General features: G+C 54.6%; 1 protein-coding gene across 1 annotated transcript in view; it reads right to left on the reverse strand.

Annotated features, from left to right (window-relative positions):
- The window catches only part of Col6a3 (collagen type VI alpha 3 chain), an 80813-nt gene that overhangs the window by 23333 nt on the left and 35997 nt on the right, over window positions 1–21483 (reverse strand). Inside the window, 20 exon segments of the mRNA XM_047544329.1 lie at window positions 993–1055; window positions 1560–1622; window positions 2105–2140; window positions 4214–4267; window positions 4699–4764; window positions 5365–5427; window positions 6100–6153; window positions 6269–6313; window positions 6403–6429; window positions 7026–7097; window positions 7945–7998; window positions 8442–8534; window positions 10379–10447; window positions 10449–10525; window positions 11401–11479; window positions 12450–12787; window positions 13347–13946; window positions 15153–15767; window positions 17407–18012; window positions 19786–20394. Of these exon segments, the coding sequence (XP_047400285.1) occupies window positions 993–1055; window positions 1560–1622; window positions 2105–2140; window positions 4214–4267; window positions 4699–4764; window positions 5365–5427; window positions 6100–6153; window positions 6269–6313; window positions 6403–6429; window positions 7026–7097; window positions 7945–7998; window positions 8442–8534; window positions 10379–10447; window positions 10449–10525; window positions 11401–11479; window positions 12450–12787; window positions 13347–13946; window positions 15153–15767; window positions 17407–18012; window positions 19786–20394 (3683 nt within the window).

A 21483-nucleotide genomic window follows, 5' to 3' on the forward strand; every position in this document is an offset into this window, starting at 1 on the left:
AGTGAGCAGCCGCGGTCCAGAGGTACTTAAGTGTCTGTTGGGTGAATGAATAAACCACTGAATGGAAGTAAACCTGAGAGTGGGGTGCAGCCTACACAACCCAGAAATGGCCCTGAAATAGACCTTGGGAAAGCACAGACCAATCCATGTTTCTGGGCTGTTGGTGAGCTATTTGGGTAACAGAAACCCTTGGTTAACCAGAAGTTCAACAAATGTTTAAAAAACTACAACACAGAAACTTTAAAACGAATTATTTATGCACTCTCGAGTTAGAGAAGGACTTTCTCAGCAACAACTGACAGATTTCACAAAGCAGCTTCCAGCACCAGCTATACCAGCTCAGACACCAGCTTAACAGCCACTGTTACCTTCTGAGACCACTGACTGGATGGCTCCCTGCCTATCACCTCAGACACGAGAGAAACCGGAAGCAGGGATTCCCTGGCACCCGAGCCCCCCAACAGCAACCTGCTTCTGCTCATCTGCTGGCTGAGATGCCCGACACCTGTGGGCACAGCAACTCAAGGACACCTTCTGCTCTGCCCTGGAGGCTAAGGAACTGCTTACATGAAATGCTGAACCGAGGGCTCTCAAGGGGCCCAAAGTGAGCCAGCCACTGGCCTTGGCACATTGGCACATCTACCAATTTCAGTAGATTTCACTAGATTCTATCCAGTTCCATCCTGAGACTTCTGAGATGAGGCAACTCCTGCCTTGCTCACCAACCAGGGGCCTATGTCAGGACTCAGAGCCTGGAGCACTAAGAAACGGGGCCTCGTTTCCTCTCGCTGCAAGGACCAAAGATGGACCCAGGGTTTGTGCTGCAGGGTAGGGTCGAGGGACAGGCCTGCCTGCAGATCCATCATACATGAAGGTCTCACTCTGGCGGGGTGCTGTGCTACCTGTTAGCTAAGAGGGGAGGTCAGGTCTCGCTCTGGCAGGGTGCTGTGCTACCTATTAGCTAAGAGGGGAGGTCAGATGGAGACACTTACCCGAGGTCCAGAAATACCTTGCTCCCCAATCAGGCCTGGAGGACCAATGGGACCAGGTGGGCCCTGAGAAGTAAAAGTGCTGGTGAGGGGGCTGCCCACGAGGAGCCCCATGGGAACTTTATGCACAGTAACCCAAAGGTGGAGACAACCCAGTCACTGGATGACTGACGAATGGATCCACTGTGCCAGGTCCACACGGTAGAACATTATTCAGCCATTAAAAGGAATGAGATTCTGAAATACGTCACACACAAGTGGAACTCAAAAATCTTATACTAAGTGAAAGGAGACAAATTCAAAAACCTACAAAATGATTCCATTTATAAGAAATGTCCAGAGTAGGCAAATACATAAAAACAAGGACTGGTGGTGACCGGGGGCTCTGGGGGAGCAACTTTGTGCAAAGCCACTTTGGGGGCTAATAAAAATGCTTGGGACTATTGCACAAGACTGAATGCACTATGAGCCCCCAACTGCACGTTTTAAAATGGCTGATTCTGTGTTATGTGCACATCATCTCAATTTTAAAAACACGAAATGCCAGGGAACCTGGGAAGGGTCACCCACCTGTGAGCCTCTGGTGCCCTGCTCTCCCTCGAAGCCCGGCTGGCCTGGACCGCCCCTGTTGCCCTTTGAGTCAAGAGAAGACATGAGGAGTCAGCCTGGTTCACAGCAGCATGGGCTCTGGGTTCTACCATCAGTTCTGGACTAGGGACACAGGCAAAACCCAGCTCTCGGGGCCAGGAGACAGACCCGGTCACCGGGAAGAGAAGCCACACCCACGGCAGTCACCTGTTCCCCGGGAGAGCTTTGTGAAATGAGGATGCTGTAGACCTAGGCCTGCCCTGCACAGGCCAGAGGACCAGCTGAGGGGCACGTTAGGGGCGCCACCTGATGGGTCACTTTCCCTGTATTTCACCCCCACGCTCCTCTGGGAAGCCTTCCACACGGCCCTGGAGAAGGGCCGAATCCGAGGTGCTGGCAGAAGGCCTGGCAGTGGCTCTCTGCACCCAAGAGCCATGACGGCCAGGGAGGGTGTCTGGCACCCGGCGGTCTCCTGAGGCCCAGTGCAGGACAGCGTGGCTACAGAGGAGACGCCAGCCTGGACTCACCTTAGCGCCCGCTGGTCCCCTTCGGCCAAAGCCGCCCTGTGGAGAGTCACACATGTGAGGGGAGACAGGGGCTCTGGCAGGGAGCCGGCACCCCTGAGCCACTGCCGGCACCCACAGGCGCCAGAAGCCAGGCGAGGCGCCCCAGGGAGGCGCACCCCAGGACCCCTCCCTCGGCCCTAGCACGGGGAAGCCTTGCTTCCTGGCCACTTGGCTCACAGCTCAAAGGAAAGCTCTGAGTTACCTCGGACCCCACCCGCCAAGCAAAACAGGGACTCTGGCCGGCAACCCCGCCAGCTGCCAGGGAGGAATGTGAGGCGGAAGGCAGACCGGCCTGCTTTCCCTCCGTTTCCCTAACCAGAGCGGCAGTAATGAGCAGGGAGTCCCCCACAGCACGGCGCACAGCCCAGCGCAGCACACTGGCCACGCCCAGGGTCCAAAACCACCCGTGAACCTAAAGTCCCGCCCTGAGGTCGGGCTCCTCCCTCGGCGACATTCCTGGACACTCCAGAGGTGACTCTGGTCCAAACGTGTGCACTGGCTGACAAGTGACTCGGAGGTTCAAGGTGGGAACCCGGGGATGCCCTGGGTTATCTGTGCAAGGCCCCCTCCAGAAGAGGACACCCTAGAGTTTGATCTGAGGCCAGCAGTGCGCGGTGGCTCATTATCCAGGCCAGAGGCAGGCTGTGTGTAGAGTTATACAGCCCAGTGGCTGGGGGGACACGATTCATCTTCTACCTGGTGCAAGGAACTGAAACCAACTGTGTGCACCCTACACTTTAAGTCATTCAGGAATCTACTTACACACTGAGTTGCCAGAGCTAATTGCAACAGAAAATGAACATCTCCTTATTTGTTTGCCATTGTGTAACTCTACAGCACTGTGCAGTGATGGTGCTCAAATCTTTTAAGGCGTCATTTTCAATATTTGCTTGCATGTGGATTTCGGAAGCATGACCAGCCCTGAGTTACAAGGGAGACTCTCCCTTGGAAAGCCCTCGCCGCACACGCTGCCTCTGGTCATCAGCTGCTGGGACCTGAACGTGCTGCCGCTACTCAGAAAGAGGCTGGGGATCCCTTCCCGGCTTCCCAGACCCATATGCAGCTTTGGTTGTCTGTCAGAGCAGAGATCCGCTCTGGACACCATCAGCGTCCTGAGCTTCCTCGAGGATGACACAATTCCAGGACAGTGCTCCCTCCCGCTGCCACCCTCTCCAGCAGCAAGGGCCCTGCTCTCTGCACCCTTGGGACCTGGAAGCTTTCACGGGACTTCATAAAGACGATTTATATCACTCTGGCTTCAGCATCCTTCAGCCAGACTGCAAGGCTCGACATGCAATGAGCTACTCAGCAAGACGTTTCTGAAATGCCTTAAAAAGCAAGGCCAAGACGCAGTGCACTAGGACAAGCTGCACCTAGTTTGGTTGTCCGAGCAACAGCAGCACAAAAGAAAATAAGCTTCAATTAAACAACGACAAGACATAAGCAATCTCTTCAGCCTTCTTACCCCTGACTCCCCCAACCCCAGCATTAGCATTTGTTTGGATTTTTTAAATATTTAGTGGTTAAAACCAGGACAAACATTGGAAAGCAGCAAAGATATTATTTTTGAACATGTCTGTTTGGTATTCTTTGGGGAGGGGAGGATGCAGGACTGCAGGGAGAGAAGAGATGGAAAACAGCAAATTAAAAGGATGAAAAATTTCTGTAAGCAGCAAGATTTATGTCACAATTGCGATCTTGCCCTCTGCCTTCTGCCATGGGAAGATGGAGGTTGAAGGCCTTCCTGGGTGCCAGCCGGAGGACTTCCCTGGCCCCAGAGTTGGGGCCACATAAACAGGTTGCGGGATGCAGCTCAGTAGTTGCTATTGCCTGGCCTACTCAAGGCCCTGGGTTTGATCCCCAGCAGCAGGGGAAGGGGATCTGTTCATTCTAAGTCACCCAGTCCGCAGTGTTCTATTAGCACAGCACAGAAGGGACTGAGAAATGGTCTCAGAAGTCCCCGTAGGTTTCCCCAGTGGAGAGTGCTGAGTGCTGTGAAAGGCACATTTGGCAGATGGTGCGGCACTTGCTGAGAACCGCGGCAGAACCCTAGAGACCTGAGGTACTCACATCTTTCCCAGGTTCTCCCGGACTTCCTGATACACCATCTCTTCCTGGGAGACCCTAGCGTGGGGAAAAACTGCCATGAGATTCTGACCTGCAGACATGAACCTCTAACTCTGGCACAAGGCCCGAGACCCTGCAGGAAGGGGTCAGTTCTCGGGGAAGGGCCCGTCTGCAGGAGGGAGTCCTGGGGTGCGTCGGCCTCAGGTGCGTTCCCACCTCCACGAGCCTTGGCTGGACCAGCACTTCCATGAATACCTAAGAGGCCCACGTCCTGCCACCATGCAGCCCACTCGGTGCAGGCTGCTCTGGTTCCCCGGAGAGTCCCTCAGGGCCGGCACACACTCGCCAGTCTCACGGGGACTCTGCTGGAATCTCCTGCTACTCTCATGTTAAAGGCCACAGCATGGCCTCTGCAGCTGCTGGCCAGCAACGTGAGAGCCATTTCTTTGGCCCTGAACACGGGAGAACATGAACATGGAGCACCGTACCATGGGGCCGATGTCACCGGTCTCTCCTTTGGGTCCTCTCTGCTGGCTGTCCCGTCCTGATTCACCCTGAGAACAACATGGGCCAGGAATGAGTCTCTATATCAGGAAAGCCACGGCCACTAGATTGGATGGTCCAGAAGGTATCGGTGCTACTGTGGCCACAAGGCTCTGAAGGATGGTCCCTGCGGCCACTTCCTACCAGGACAACATCCGTCCAGCTCTGATGGAGCCCAAGCATGGCGTGAGCACACCACTCAGGCCCCAGCAGGAGCCAGACCTCCTCCCGAGGGAGGAGAATACTCAGGTCACTGGAGCCTGTCCTCCATCCCAGAGGCCGGAGGCTCGGAGGAGAGGCAGGCCGGAAATGGTCCCTTTTACAGAGTCATGAAACAAGGAAAGCTGCAAATGGTTCTCATTTCCAAAAGCAGATTTAAAGTGTCCTGGGACAGCACTATGGAAGAGCCTCTGAGTCTTCCTGTGATGCCTCCTGGAGATGCTTCCCTCTTTAGCTGGGGACAAACCACATCCAGCAACCCCAGTTGTAAGAACAGCACAGCAGGCGTCCACCCATGCATTCCAGAGCGTTTCCAGATGAGGCCCCCCTCCACACTCCTTCCGTGCTCCCACCACGTGCCCCCCGCTCAGGTCTGATAAGGAAATCCTTACCGGGTCGCCACGGATTCCCATATCTCCTCTTTCTCCTTTGTCCCCCTTGGGTCCTTTGTCACCCTAAAAGAGGCATAGAGTGGAAGGTAAAACTTGGCGCTTTGGGGGGTTTTAAATAATTTCATTGAGTGTATTTGAGGTCCACGACACAACACTGTGGGCCATTTGTAGACAGTACAATGGTTTCTACAGAGAAGCAAATTAGCTCTATCGTCACACGGTTACTTTACTTTTGTGACAAGAGCAGCTGAAATCCACTGATTTAACCCAAATCCCTAGTACTGTACTCTTTCACTAACTACAGTCATATAGTACATCAGGTTCCCAGACTCATTCATCAGATTCTTGTCTGGCCCTGAAAATCACTCTCCACTTCCTGGATCTTAACTAGAACGGTGTCACCACTTACTCATTAGACACGAAGGCAAAATCACTTCTAAACATCTCTGAACTGTTTAGTTAACCCACAAATATCTACTGGGGGTCCAGGCACTGGGGATTTACTTATAACGAAAGAAACTCAGTGCCTGCCCTATGGGACACACGCTCCAAACGAGGAGATTCAGCGTGTCATGCCAGACTGGCAGGGGACACGGGGAACGTCAGGGGTGCGCCTGCAGGGAGGTCAGGGGAGGCTGCCTGGAGGAAGCAGGTTTACTGTACATGGACAGGAAATCACTAGTCCCTAGATGGGATGTCCTTTCCACAAGCGCAGCACCATGGAAATCCACCTACCCGTCTCCCTGGGTTCCCCTTCTCTCCAGAAGAACCCGGCAGCCCCTTGTCTCCCTGCCGAAGACAATGAGAAAGATCACTTGCACAGCTTCCGCTGTCGACCAGCGTGTTAGGTTCTGGAATCTTCAGAACCAGAAGCGGTTTGGACTTAAAAAGTAAAGTCACTCACATCTTCCCCATCGAGACCGTCCAGGCCGATCTCTCCTAATTCACCCTGGGAGGGAGCAAGACAGACAGGTGAGTGTCGGGGGAGATCAGGAGAGAGACTGGGGAGGTTTCCAAAACAAAAAGGAGCTCAAGTACCTTCTCTCCTGGGAATCCGCGAGAGCCCTGGAAGGCAAGGGACAGGGAAAGGTGAGTTCCTGCTACACGGCGGGGTCACTTGGGCAGAAGAGGCCAGGGGCCACCCCACCCACTTGAATCCCCAGCCTCTGAAAGTTCATAGAGCTTTGCTGCTTTGGCTGCCTCTCTCCATCACGAGGGGAGCCATGAACTGATTTGCCTGAGGCCGACCCTGGTGGGTTTGGCTCCCTGGCAGGCGAAGGAGCTCGCAAGGCAAAGCCCAGCTCTGAGACTGTGGGGCGGTGGGCCTCCCCTCAGCACCTGCCTCCAACTTCAGCACAGAGGAGAAACTCCAGCAGAGCCAGCAGCTGATCCCTGGCTCCCTGGCCCCTCCCAGGCCCAGGGCACGAGGCCACCTGGCCCCAGCCTCCCGCCACCCTCATGACTGTCTCCTGACTGCTCGTGTTTCCAGAGGAAACGACTCCTCCATTCCCAGGCTCCCTTCCAGCCGGGGCCAGCTCCAAGCTCCTGACCCACCCGTCGGGCTGCCTCCTGATGAGGCCCCAGCTGCTAGACACCGAGAATGGAGAAGCCTGGTGTGCACGTGCGTCACCTGTGAGCGCCGACCTGACCCCACACTGTACCTTTACTCCTCTCTGGCCCGGGCAGCCCTGGAAGCCTTGGGTGCCGTTCACGCCGGGTGGACCTCGCTCGCCCTGTTGTGAAAAAGGAGAGTCAGGCAAGCTGAGCCCCCTCCTGTCTGCCCAGCCCTGCAAAGGGAGAGGCAGGGGGAGACTCCCCTGTGAGGACGCTGACCCAGTGTGGGAGACAGGAGGAGCTTGGCACCCAGCACCAGGCCTAGCAGGACCTGTAGCTGCCCTGGAGGGAGCAGGCTGTGGGAGGGTCACAGTGCCCGGGGCACTGTTGACCCCTGGGTGGCCCAGGTGAGGGTGCTGGACCCTCACAGAGGATCTGTCATCTGGCCTATCGTCTGCAAGGTCTTGGTTCCCAGCTGTCCGGTGGGGCCAGGCCAGCCCTGACACCCAGCATCCTGGGTGGGGCCCTGAAGAACCCACCCACTCCCCAGGACCCCGTGTCTCCTGTCCCAGGGCTGCACCTTGTATAGGGTCCCACAACCTCCCAGGCCCGTGTCTGTTCCAGGCCCTGCCCCTAAAGGCTCTTCCACCCTCCACAGGTCCCCAGATACTGAGAAGGGAATCAGAACACGTCAAGGAGACGTTCCCACAGGGAGTGACCACAGTCCCACAGGGGGTGACCACAGCCCTGCCTGGTGCCCTGCTCGCTCGTCTTAGCTTAATAGACCCTGGTGGCCTCCCGTCTCCTTAGATGAAGCATGGCCCCACACCCCTCACCCACTTTTGTCACACTCAGATTGTGGCCCTGTTTTCCACAGTGCACGAATCTGAGGAAAGCTGGTAAGGATGTCGGAAGATGATTTTTCTCATAAAGTCATCAGCAGCCACACGGATGATGCGCACAATTCAGTACATCACAGAAGGGACAGGAAATGAGAGCTCAAGGAACAGGGCAGCTTTCACTTACCGGTCCGCCCTCATCGCCAGGATAACCCCGGTAGCCGTCTTCTCCGGCAATACCCTGAAACAGAGCACAGGGGTTCCCTGGCTCAGTCCCTTCCTCCCTGGGAGCCCCTTCACTTGGCCCAGCAGAGCTAAATCTAGCAGGGCTTCAGGTGTCGCCTAGACGTTAATACTTCCTTTACCAAGGAAGTCTGCTGGCATCCCTCCTAGAAGCCACGCTAAGAACCCAGCTGTCCGGCACAGGGAGGCCACCAGGCAGCAATGCCGTGGTGTCAATATTAGTTTAGGAAATGAAGAACCAGTCTTCAAAACAGATTCCCTCATCCCGTGGAAGAGGAGACTGGCAGATGTGTGGACCTCACTCCACCTCCTCCAGCGGGACCCCAGGCAATGCCCACCTCCAGGCCGCAGTACCAGCGAGGTCACCCAGCTAGAGTCATGGCAGGCTTCGAGGCAGAGGTAGGCTCAAGTCTAAGGGGGGGCTCAAAACAGCTACCGCACCTTTGGTCCAATGCTGCCAATGGGCCCTCGGTCTCCCCTTTCTCCGGAGCATTTGCAGGGAACTCCACAGCAAGCTTTCTCAGCAATGTTATCCTGCCAAAGCAAAGAACACGGGAGTTCAAATATCAAGAAATGTCTAGCTGAAGAATCATAAGTATGCTGATAAAGATCAACTCTGACGCATGTGGGCTTCCCAGTGTGAGACACTGTCACCAAGGGGGCAGCCCCTCAAAGACAGGCCTGGCTGAGGACACGGGGAGGGAGTCACCAAAGGGAGAAACAAGAGCCACACAGGAAGGTAGCACTCATCCACTATGTCTCCCAAGTGGCCACATTTCTAAAAGTTTCCAACACAGACATCCGCGTTTCAAATTTCAAGTGTAACTACCTCCTGTTTAAAGTCCAATGCAAAACCTAACCAACAACTGCAGCTGGCCAGGATGGAAGGTGGAGCCAAAACAGAGACATGGTATGGCTTCTGCAGAGCCGTCGTCGGTCAGGGAAATGGTACCAGCCCAGAGGGGACCCTGGAGCAGCTGTGGGGTGGGGCAGACACAGGGGTTCCAGCCATGGGGCCACAAAGGCCATAACTGAACACCAGTCACCAGGGCCTCAAACACCCCCTCGCACCCTGACACTGCTTTCCACCCACTGCTGACCTTGGGAGGCAACGGGCACGACCCAGATACATTTCCATCTGCTGAGCCAGTGGTGACCGCACGCATTTTCTTGCAAAGAGCTAGTGCTTTCACTTTCTCCCCTGTCCCAGATTCGTCAACTGACTCAACTTCCTTCCACCCAGTAAAAAATTCTAATTCCAGGCCCAGAAGAAGATAGGAGGGAAGGAGGGGGCAGAGTGGGTTGGTCCCAGCCACTTACTTCTCTACTGCCACCACCAAAGAACCACAATTCACCACTCAGGCCCAACTCTCCCACGTCCCCCAAGCCCAAGAGGCAACTGGGTAGAGGCCGGGCTCAGTGAAGAGGAAGCCTCACAGGGTTCCTTCATTTTTACCAAGGAAACCAGAGGAGAAGGCAATAAAGCTCTTCTCCACCCTGAGTGGCCTCGGTCTTTCTTTTCAGGCGACATCTTGTTTTCATCATGTAAACTCTCAGACACTGTGGTCACTGCTGCCTGTCCTGGGCAGGTCAGCTGCAAGGTGTGGCCTTCCCAGCAATCTTATGAATGAACAGTCATTGTAAGAGGCTACTGCTCGCCAGGCACAGTGGTGCACGCCTGGAATCCCACGGCTTGGGAGGCTGAAGCAGGAGGATCTCAGGTTCAAAGTCAGCCTCGCCAACTTCATGAGGCTGTAAACAACCTAGTGAGACCCTGTCTCAAAGTAAAAAGCAAAAAAGGGCTGAGGATGTAGCTCAGTGGTTAAGTGCCCTTGGGTTCAAACCCTGACCAAACCAAAAAAAAAAAAAAGAAAAGAAAAAAGAAAGAAAGAAGGAAGGGAGGGAGGGAGGGAGGGAGGGAGGGAGGAAAGAAAGAAAGAAAGAAAGAAAGAAAGAAAGAAAGAAAGAAAGAAAGAAAGAAAGAAAGGAGGGAGGGAGGGAGGGAGGGAGGGAGGGAGGGAGGGAAGGAAGGAAGGAAAGAAAGAAAGAAAGAAAGAAAGAAAGAAAAGAAAGAAAGAAAGAAAGAGAGAGAGAAAGAAAGAGAGAAAGAAAAAAAAGCCACAGCTCAGGAGCACAGAGAACTGAGCTCGCAACATCAGCATGCCTCAGACCCACCTGCCGGCTGCTGCGGCTCCATGCTAGGTCCTTCGAGGATTCACACATTAGGCAACAAGGTCCCAAGCGAACTGAATGAGTTCCCTCATCCACCCAGACCCTGTCCCCACTCCCCAGGCCAGAACTGACTTCGTTGTCTTGAGATGCCAAAGATCACAGTACCTAATGGAGTTTGCTTGTAAAGACCTTAGAATAAAACTCACGAGCTGCTCAGCCAGTTCATAATCTAAATCCAGGAGGTTAAGCCGCAGGGGCCTGTCGTACATGAACCCCCCGCCCGAACTCCAGCTGCGTCAGCTGCTCCAGGTTGGCTACTCGCTCAAGGCCCACCAGGATCAGGGCATGGACTCCTGGAGGGAAGACACGGAACGCGGTCACCCGGGCCTGTCAAGCTGGCCACGCCTTTCACCTGGCTTTTTTCCAAAATCAAATTCAGCATGAATTTGGCTTTAACATGCTTCATCAAGCTGATTGGCTGCTCTGAGGAGTTGGAATACTGAAGTTCTGGCTTCCTCTGAGTTACTGTTTCCAATTCGTTATTAGCTACACTTTTTACTTTCAAGACAGGAAGTGGCATCCATGAAGGATGGTCACACAGGTTCTCCACCCCGCCCTGCTGAACAGGCGTGCACTATGCGGGGACCCAGACATCCTCCCGGATCAGGTAGCAGCAACCTCATCTCAGAGCTCAGGAAGTAAGCTCACGAAGCCCGCGCGGCCGCTGCCTTGCAGGTCAGTGCTGCCGATTCCGAAGCAGTGAGCCTCTGATGACAGGCAAGCCTGCTCAGCCGCCCCTTACCTCCGCCAAGAACTTATCTTTCATTATTTAGGTGTGTTTTAACTTAAATCTTGCAGTGCTTTGAGCTGAGAGTTCTTTGGAGCGCACATGCCTTTCTAGCTCCCAGAACGGAGGCAGACAACTCAATACTTGGTCCTTTTGCAAAGGCACCAGCATTCCAGGTGTCCTGCCACCTGCGTGGACCTCAGAGCCTGAGCACCTGTGTCAGGGCTTGGTAACAGAGCTGTCCCTGGCTCGGAAGGAATCTTTGTCAGCCTCCTCCCACAGGCCCTGGCTGGCAACGAAAGGCGAAGATGCTGGGGAAGGGTCCTCCAACGGAAGCGGCCAGCCCCAGAGGACCACCACCCGAGAGCTTTCTCCCTGCAGAGTAGCCAGCCCTGCCTCGCCTGGGCTGTCTTCTCACAGTTAGGAAGCCTCTGAATCTACCTTCTTGCCGGAGTGCCTCGGAAGCTCTGTGCAGGTCGGCCAGGTCTCCGTCCACGCCGTCGGTAAAGTGAATGACCACCTGCAAACCAGAGGGGAGTCAGGCCCACCCAAGCAGGAAACTCACAGACCAGAGAAGGGGCCTGAGAGGGACTTGCCTGGATCAAACCCCTCATCTTACAGTTGAGGAAATCGGGAGCTCTGATCTAGGATGTTGTACAATAAGAGGACGGAAATAAATGGGTATAGTTCAGCGTCTGGTATATTTTTTAAGACACGATTAATAACAAAAATAGATCAGCTCATCTCATTCTTATCTCATATTTCTGAGATGTGGTTTCTAGAAATGGGGTGTGTGTGTGTGTGTGTCTGTCTGTCTGTCTGTCTATCTGTCCTGGGTTGAACTGTGCTACCCTCAAAACCCCAGCACCCAGAATGTGGCTATGCTTGGGAAGAGGTAAGGGGCAACGAAGCTAAGTGAGGTCACAGATGGCCTCTAATCTAATCTCATGTCCTTTGGAGCTTAGCACGCATGTGCACAGAGGGAGGCCAAGTGCACCATACAGCAGCTGGCCTCAGAGAAAATCCGCTCTGCCGACACCCCAGGTCAGACTTCAGCCTCCGGCACTGAGAGAAGATACATTTCTGCTACTTAAGCCACCCAGCCTGCAGTGCTTTGTTGTGAGAGCCCTGACAAATGAATAGTGTGTGCACATCACATACCCATGTACGTAAGTACACGTACGCACACGCACAGAAACACAAGCCGAGAGCGTGCCTTACTTAATAGGTAGGACCATCATTAAACATGAATGAGTCACAAATCCAACTTACTCGAGCGTCATTACTGGGAGCAAGGATGCTGTTTTTAGAGATTAAGTAAAGCTAGAAAAATACGACGTGAAATTATGACAGCCAATCAGTGAAGAACCACTTCCCCTGGGCACGAGGAACCCAGTCCCACGGAGTGTGAGGTGGGAATAACCAGGGGCAGGCTGCAGGTGCCAGGGAAAGACTCCACGGGCTGCACAGGGAGTGACCGGGCCGCTCACCTTCACGCTGTTGGGCGAGGCCTGCCGGAACTTGTTCTGGTAGACCTTCAGCGTGTCGGCGGTAAGGACGTAGGGGTGCTGGCTGCGCATGTTGCGAAATTTCTCCAACAGATCCGGCTGGTACTCGCTGAATTCAAAGGCCTCCACGGGCCCCGAGGGGGTGTTGGCCACCACCGACACCCGCACAGTGGGCAGCTGTCCGCCACTGCAGCTGATCCTTTGCATCTGGCTGATTCTGTTCAAGATGATGTCCACCTTGGACTCGAGGCCCTTCTGAGCCACAAATACATTCTGATCTCTTGATCCATCAAACCCCAGAATCACGTCCAGATTACAGGCTGAAGAGGAGAGATGCAGAGTTAGCTCTAAGTTGAGCCTGCTGAGAAGAATTGTACTTACACCTACAACAGGCACACCCAGGGAACCAGGCGCTGGCTCAGGTGCAAAGTGAGCTCTTCTATCTAAGAGCTCTGAGAAGCAATGAGAGCTGCCTCGCACAGGGAAAAAGAGTGGCCGTGAGGAAGCCAAGCTGCGGGCCCTTCATAGAGGTTCACTCTTCTGAAGGTGTCAATTGTGGTGTGATAATATACAGCTGGTGTTTGTACACCAAGTTTGTGCACTTAACTATAAGTACTTCAGAAAGTAAATCCACTGATCTTAAAACAATTGATCCAATAATCCTATAATCAAAAACAAGGATGAATACATCTGAAATATTTGTGGAATTTAAATAATAGGAGAAAAGGTGAGTGAACACCCAGAGCTACCAAATGCCTAAGGAATCCATCCATAGCCAGCACTGGGATCCAGGTAATCCAGATAGCTAAACCCTGCAAATGTCAGCGGGACAGGGTTGGATACAGACACACAGGGGGACAAATATGGACGGGGGGTTACCTTTGGAGACCTCAGTCACACCAGGACATAAGGTTTCGTGCATTGCATCGTGCAGAGTTTCTAGCACCTGCTCGCTCAGTTCCGACAGCTCCTGGACATTGCCCACGCGGAAGGCTGTGGCACTGTTGGACGCGATTTTCCCCACCTCCTCCGAGTCGATGTTCCTCACGCCAACCGCAAACACTTTGACGCCTTTCTGGGTGAGCGCCAGGCTCACGTCCTGAGCATCCTCCACTGACTTCCCGCCGGTGATCACAAAGGCGATCTGAGGGACCCTCTGATCCAGGCGGCTGCCTGCCTCAGGCACAAAGTGATTCAGCCTCAGGTGCTCGATGCCCACCCTGGTGTTGGCGTGCCTGCCCCCTTTGTAGACCACCTTGTTGATGGCGTCGATGATCTGCCTCTTGGTGGAAAAGTCCTTCAGGAAGAATTCGTCCGTGGGGTCGGAGTTGTACTGGACCAGCCCCACCTGGATGGAGTCCCCTTCTTCGTACACCGTGTCCACGATTTCAGACACAAACCGGAGCACCTCCTGGAAGCTGTCCCTCCTGAAATTGATGGACCCGTCCAGCAGGAACACAATGTCTGCTTTCTTCTTCTCTGCAGGGGTCACAACGAACATGAGCAGAGATTGGGTCTCAGTACCCAGAACAAATGCATGAAACGTCAATCAAAACAAGATGTTCAATTCATTCATGTGACAGCCTTCACTCCATTCATGGTTCCCTGGTTCCAGCCCAGACATTGTGCTAAAACCAAGAAGATAATTGACAGATCATCTGAACAGAGGGGAGAGGAGCCATGAACACTCGGCAAAACCATGTCCTCGTTACTCCATGCACGATGGCACTGTGCCAGGGATTCCACAGGGACCTGCACTCAGCGGCCTGTTCTCAGATGTTTAGTAAATGCCATTAAACCATCTATTTCTGGTCAAAAGTAAACGTAGTGTCTGTCAGGAATTGGGGGAGAGGTGTGAGGGGCAGGGCAAGGGAGGGCTGAGAGAGACAGACTGGAACGTGGAAAGCAGACCCCATACACCTTCGGAGGATGCTGGGGTCTATCCATCCATTTTGGAGGGCTCCGTGGGAGTCTGCTGGGATCAGTGGCTCCTGGGGGAAATTGCCAGGTCTGATCAAGCAGTAGAGACTGGACTGAAGAGGACAGGAAGCTGAAGACGGTGTGAGAGATGTGGATGTGGCACAGCCAGCCCGAGGCGGGCAGTGAGGGAGGCAAATGGAATGCAGATCCCTCTAGGAGCCCAGTCCTGCTCCTGCTCCAGGGATCCCAATGTCTGTTCGCCAGAGGAGGGGCAAGGAAAGGGGCGGGTGGTGGAGGCATTTGCTCCAATTTGCTCTTGGCAGCCCCACAGGTCAGGGCCAGGAGCGTGAGGAAGAAGATGCTGGTGGACATTTCTGAAGGCCAAGGAAGGAGCCTCACCTTCACTGTGGTGAGCGTCCCATCTCTGGGAAGGAGCTAATTTCAAAGCCACGGCCAGTGGGGCATGGAGTGTCTGACTCCAGAGGCACTGTCTCTCCTGAGGGCCTGTGAGTGGGAATCACCCTCAGTGCACCTTTACAGAGGCTTTGGTGGGCTGCCTTTGACCTTGGGAGTGACAGAAGGTCAGTGACCATGTGCTTTGGGGAATATGTTTCCCCCAAAAATGTTTCTGACATTTTTTTCTAGGTTTAATATTACCTGCAGAAATGACCCTGAAAGAAAATTACTACAAATAACGCTTATTATTCTTAATTAAAAAGCATGGACGCCCACTCTGTAGTGGAGGGCCATACAGCTCATTCATACCTGGCCTTGAAGGAGGAACGATGTCCACTCCTGGGGGCGCAGGCGTGGCCCCAGAGGGCCCGAAGGAGTTCATGACCCTCACTTCGATGTTGGGAAGATCTCGGAACTCCCGCACCGGGAAGACCAGCTGGGGGTTGCTGGCGACCGCCTGCAGCTCTGTCCTGTCGACGTTCCGGTCTCCAATTCCCAAGCTCACGATCCCTGAGGAACTGATGACCTTGGCGAACCTGGAAACGTCGTCCTGAGAATTTCCACCCAGAAACAGGACCAGGTGCTGGGGCACGCCGTCCTCTATCCGGCTGCCGGCAGACTTGACGAAGAGGTTCCTGGCCACAAACTCCAGGGCCTTGCCGGTGTTCAGCGGGGAGCCGCCCCTGAGCCGCAGGCGCCGGACAGCGTCGAGCACGGGCGCCTGCGACTTGTAGGTCTTGAGGTAGAACTCGGGGAAGACCTCGTTGCTGAACTGCACCACCCCGACCCTCACTTTGCTGGGGCCGATGTTGAGCCTCTGAACGAGCCTGGTAACGAAATCCCGGATGTGCGCCAGGCCATCGGTCCTGACGCCGTCGGAGCTGTCGATCAGGAAGACGATGTCGGCCGCGTCGCTCTCCACGGCTGTGGGCACGGGAGAGAGGGGCTCAGCGGGGCGGCCGCGGCTCTGCGGCTGCCTGCGCCTTACAGGGACACGGGCCGCGGGCCCCACCCAGCACCCCGCTGCCTCTCACGTTAACCAGAGAGAGGTGGCTGTCCTCCCAGAAAAATTCCACTTCTTAAAATACTTGAAGCTCCCCCAAACCTCCTCATTCGGCTGTGTGGTCTGGGTTAAAAATGTCAGCAGCGTTTGGAAAGGAACCTGGACTAGCATGATCTACAGAATCTAGAGCCGAGCTCCCCGGCTGATCCCCAGGCGACATCCTTGTGGAGGAGAGAGACAGTGAAGGCTCCAGGGCCCTGAGAACGCAGCTCCCAGCCTCAGCCCCGGCGGCAGCTCCTCCTGGACCCCAGCCTGCATGGCCGTGGCCCAGCCCTGGGGACGGGTCCCTGTGAGGCCAGTCACATTATCACCCCCCACCAACAGGTATGTCCTCATATCTCTTTTGACCATGTATCTCTAGGATTTATACAAAGTCTTTACTTTTCACTATTATTGCTCCACTTTTTATGCGAGTTGGATTGAACACCCCTAATTGAACACCTCCGAAAATCAGAGATCCAAAATGCTCCAATCTAAAACTTTTTGAAAAAGAGTTTTTTTGACACAGTAGAAAATTCCACACTGAAATCTTGTTTCATGCACAAAGTTATTTTTTAACGGTATAAAATTAGTTTCGGACTATGTGCATAAGGTATATATGAGACATAAATGAATTTTGTTTAGATTTGGGTCCCATTCTCAAGGTGTCCTGTGATGTGTATGCAAGTATCCCAAAACCCAAATGAATTCAAAATTGGAAATACTACTAGTCCCAAGCATTTTGGATTAGGAAAACTTGACTGGTATAAAATTAACCAAATATCTTGGGAAAGATGAGGCACATTTTCCTATTAGAATCTAGATGTTTCTCAGATGCCATTTAAGTAAACTAATATGTTGCCACTTGACAAATGTCCCCCTGGCTTTGTCTTATCCATCATGGAAGAACTGCACGTGAAACCTGAGCTGATTGTGCCCCTGAACCACTTACTGGGAAAGAGAACAGCCCTCAGGCAGGGAAGCAGGCCCAGCACACTCAACCTGGGGGCCCCTGTGCCAGGCACAAATGAATCCACAGAGCCTCAGCATCAGACAAGGCCCCTCTGATCACCATGGGCAAGACAGAAATTAGACAGCTATGATCATTTGTGAATGCAGACAAAACTAAGGGCACTGTCCAAACCACAAAGGTGACCTGCTGCTTTTCCAGCTTCACCCTGTCTTCCTAAGACCAAACCTGCAGAATTCCCTCCGCTGCTGGGCCACACCCCATCCACACCAAAGTTCTGCTTCTTAAGCCTTCCACAAAATGGCCTGGCACCACTCAAACCCCAAACACCCTGCGACACCCTCTTACTGAGGCGCCCATCCTCCCGTGGGGCATGAAGCGACGGTCAACCTGTTCAGTGGCTGGCCGTCCTGGGGGCCTCTGGCTGGTGGCGTAAAGGCCAGGGAGCACCCTTTATCGTAAATGAACCTGTCACCGTAGCCCGGCCTTGGAGCCTGCTCCTTCTCACGTCAGAAACCCCTGGAGGGAAAGCCGCTCCCCTCCAGTCCTACCTGGGGGAGGATAGCGGGTACTGGCCAGGATCTGCTGGATCTGCTCGGAGGTCAGGGTGGTGAGGGGTGTCAGCAGCTTCTGCTCCAGGCTGGGCAGCTCGCGGAAGGTGCTCACCGAGAAGACGTACTCGGGGCTCAGGGAGATCTTCACCAGCTCCTCCTGGTCTGCGCTCCTGGCGATGGCGAAGGGGGCCACTCCAAACTGCTTGAGCTCCACGGCCGCGTCGTCCACCTCATCGTCGGACTTGCCCGAGGAGACGAGGACCAGGAACTGTGGCACACCCTCCTCGATGCGGCTCCCCAGCGGCCTCTTGAAGATGTTCCTGGACACGTACTCCAGCGCGCTCCCGACGTTGACCTGCCTCCCGCCCTTGGGCCGCAGCCGCCTCACCGCGTTCTGCACTTCGTCCTTGCTGGCGTGCGCATTCAGCAGGAACTCCACCTTGGGGTCATCGCTGAACTGGATGACAGCCACCCGCGTGGTGTCGAAGCCCACGTCCAGGTAGTCCACCAGCCTCTCAATGAGGGCGCGGATGTGCTGGAACTCGGGGCCAGCGCTTTGGGACCCATCAATGAGAAAGACCACGTCCTTCTTGCTCCCAGCTCCTGTGAACCAAACGCCATCTTTAGCATGAATGAAGCAGATTGAAATATCAGCCTAAGAGCAAGTCCTGTGCACTGCAGTGTCTACACAGGAGAGGGAAGAGGAGGAGCCGGCAAGGATGAGGAAGAGTGAGGCCCAAGGAGCTGTCCACACCAAGTGAGGGTGGCGCTTCAGGAAGGAGGGAGTCTCAACTGTGGCAGGTGCTTCTCACAGACTGGGTAAGATGGCGCCAGAGTGGGCACCCGGCTTCACCAGCTGGAGGCACTTCCTGTGGAAGGTGAGGGTGAGCAACAGACGGGGGAGGTCAGGGGGTGAGGGGAGATGTCCGGTGCATCTGGAGGGGAAAAAGGGGCATTGAGAGAGTGTTTCAGAGAGAAGGAAGAGCAATGCAGAGTTACCATGAGGGGACTCGTCCCCTGTGGTGGCACAGGGGTGGCGCAGGAGAGAGAAGGAGAACTGCAGATGATGCTCTGAACAGGGGAGGAGAAAGGGCCACAGAGACAGAACGGGCATCCCAGACACAGGACCCCACTGCACCATCACCAGCAGAGAGTCAGGGGAGCGCCTGGAAATTCTCTTGGATTTACTTGTATTTTCTTGGTGCAATGGGATTCAGGACCACCAGCTGAGAGCAAGCCGAGGAAGGAGAGGTGGGGAAGAAACAGGATAGGAAGAAAGGAGTGGGAGAGAGCCATTCTGAGGCACGGGAGGGTGAACAGGCCAGGAATCAATGGCTGCAGAAGCTCCACCTCCTCCAGTAAGAAGCTGAACACACACGCTTCCAAAGCACATCCTCACCAGCGCCGGGGCCTGGAGGGGCATGACAGAAGCTCCTGCAGGCAAGGTCTGGAAATGTGCATCCCCTACTGTGCCGGAGATGCACAAAGGCTCGCCCCTCGGAGAGGAAACTCTCACTCTGACCCACTGTTGCCCAAATTCGTCCTACCACAACCACTTCAGATCACGTGGAAGCCCGCGTTCCCCTGCTCTGTCCTAGAGAAGCCGAGCCCGGGGCTCCACCGCCCGCTTCCCTCCCTCCTTACCACAGGGCCAGGCAGCCTGCCTCCGGCTTCCCTTTCCCTTTCTCACCCCACCTTTCCTTCAGGACACTCTGCCCATAGGGACACTCCGCCTCCCTCAGCCCTGTGACCACCCCTGCCCGAGGGCCGGGAGAGCCTGTGTGGAGGGTGGCTTCGTCTTAGTCTCCTTCCTCTCAGCCACTGGGCTTTTGCCATTCTCAGGCCTGTGGTAGCAGGTCTGGGGAGGGAGAGAGAGAACACCCGTGGTCACGGGAGCAGCAGGCCTTCCCACCACTCCGGGCACTTCTCAGCTTCAAGCAAATTCAAAACTAATCTTTGCACCTTGGCATGGAGAGTCCAATATATCAGAGGCTCTGCCCACACTTGACTGCAGAGTGCCTGTGACCAGACTGGCTCCTAATGGCAGCAGGCTGCTGCTCAGCCCCCTGGGGACCGTGCAGAACTAAGGCTGAGCTGGCGTTACCAGACAACCCCTTCAGACCGCTGCACAGGGGCTTCCTGCAGATTAGGGAGTCTGAACCTCAGCCAGGTGTGCGTGCTCCTACAGACTTTTATTTTGGTCAAAAACATGAGTCTTGGCTTCTCCAATGAGGCCAGAAAAGGCACATGGCTTCTCATTCTTTGGGTAACTCTAGCTGTCACTCTATGCGGTGGCAGAAAAAAGATTGAAAGTACCCCGAGGCCTACAGTCTAAGCACAGATCCAGATGATTTCAAGGAACAAGGGCCCTCTTACCTGTGCTTATCGGGGGTGGGAAAATTGGCTGCAATCTGCTCAGCTCCTCGCGGCTCAGCTGGGTCACCCTCTCGGAGATGACCTGCTGGACAGTACCCAGCTCCCGGAAGGTGCGGATGGCCACGGCGAAGTCTGGGATGAAGGAGATGGTCTGCATCTCCGAGATGTCGGCATTGCCAATGCCGATGCCAATGGGCACCGCGCCGCCCCTCTTCAGGACCACCGAGGGGCCCCTCACGTCGTCGCCAGACCGCTCGGCCGTGAGCACGATCAGTAACTGGGGCACGCCTTCTTCCATCCTGCTCCCCGCAGAGCTGATCAGGACGTTCCTCAGGACAAAGTCCAGGGCGGCCCCAGTGTTGGGGACCGGCCCACCCAAGAGGGTCAGCCTGCGGATGGCACTGATGACGCTCTGCTGGTCCATGTAGGAATTCAGGTAGAACTCGGGCCTGGTGCGGTCACTGTACTGCACCAGGGCCACTCGGACGCGGTCGGGGCCCACGTCCAGGCTCTCCACCACTCTCTGCACGAAGTCCTTCAGCAGGGCAAAGCCACTCCGGACACCCTCAGAGCTGTCGAGCAGAAACACCACGTCCTTTTCGCCTGAAACTGGGAGAGAGACATCTGGTGGCTCACCAGGGACTTGAGAGCGGCAGCCTTATACCCATGTGGCACTGCACTGTGGCCCCAGGGAGAGCCGATTCCAGAGCCCTGAGCTGGGGATAAGGCCTTGGCCGACTAAGTGGAGGACGGGGGGCCGTCTCCTGGATTATCCAGGTGGACTCCGCGCCATTCATCCCCAGATGAATCCTTCATTCACAGAGCCAATGAAGAGGGTCAGAGCTAGGGAGGTAAGGATGGGAGCAGAGGTCAGAGAGAAGGGAAGATGCCACCCCACCAGCATCCAGGATGCAGCCACAGCCACGGGCCAGGGAATGCAGTGGCCTCGGGCAGCGGGAGAAGGTAAGGTGGCCTCCAAGAACCCCAGAGGGAACGAACACCTGCATTCCTTGGCTCAGCCCAGGGATGCTGGTTTCCAATTCCTGACCCCCAAATTGTCAGATGATGAATTCATTTTATCAGGAGCCACTAAACATAAGCTGATTTGTTGTGTCAATAATGAGAGACAGACGCACCACCACGGAGAGCCCTTCCGCCTGAGAACTTCTCAATGGGAACTGAGCTGCTAACTTTCAAAGGTGCACTCAAGGAAAAGATCGGGTGCATGCAGAGGAGGAACACAGGATCAGGATCTCAGGGCCATATCATCAGAGCACGTGCAGATGGGAAGGCAGGTGGTCGGCCCCAGTCACAAGTGGATCAGGGGATGAAACGCAGCCCAGGAGTCAGTGAACATCCAAACCAGCCATGGGCAGGACCCGACTGCCAGTGCGTATGCTTTAGAAGCTCAGTTTTTAACCAAAAGGCTACGTTTGCAATTAATTACTCTTTCTAGCTGCATTTTGATCACCAAATGAAAAGTGGTTAAAAGTAAAGTCAAGGTACTGTAAATCAGCAATTGAAAATTTGAATGCAGGCTTTACTGGGGGAATTTATCTGCCTCTTCCAATGCCTTTAATTTTGAATGAAGTAGCAAAGGGATTAGAATGGTGAAGGAATTAGACACAGGCGTTGGAGGAGCATGAAGACGAAGACTGATTTAGCTCTGATATAATCATGTTCTGTGGCTTGTATTAT

This window comes from Sciurus carolinensis, chromosome 3 (assembly GCF_902686445.1).
Source record: "Sciurus carolinensis chromosome 3, mSciCar1.2, whole genome shotgun sequence".
Classification (NCBI taxonomy): Eukaryota; Metazoa; Chordata; class Mammalia; order Rodentia; family Sciuridae; genus Sciurus; species Sciurus carolinensis.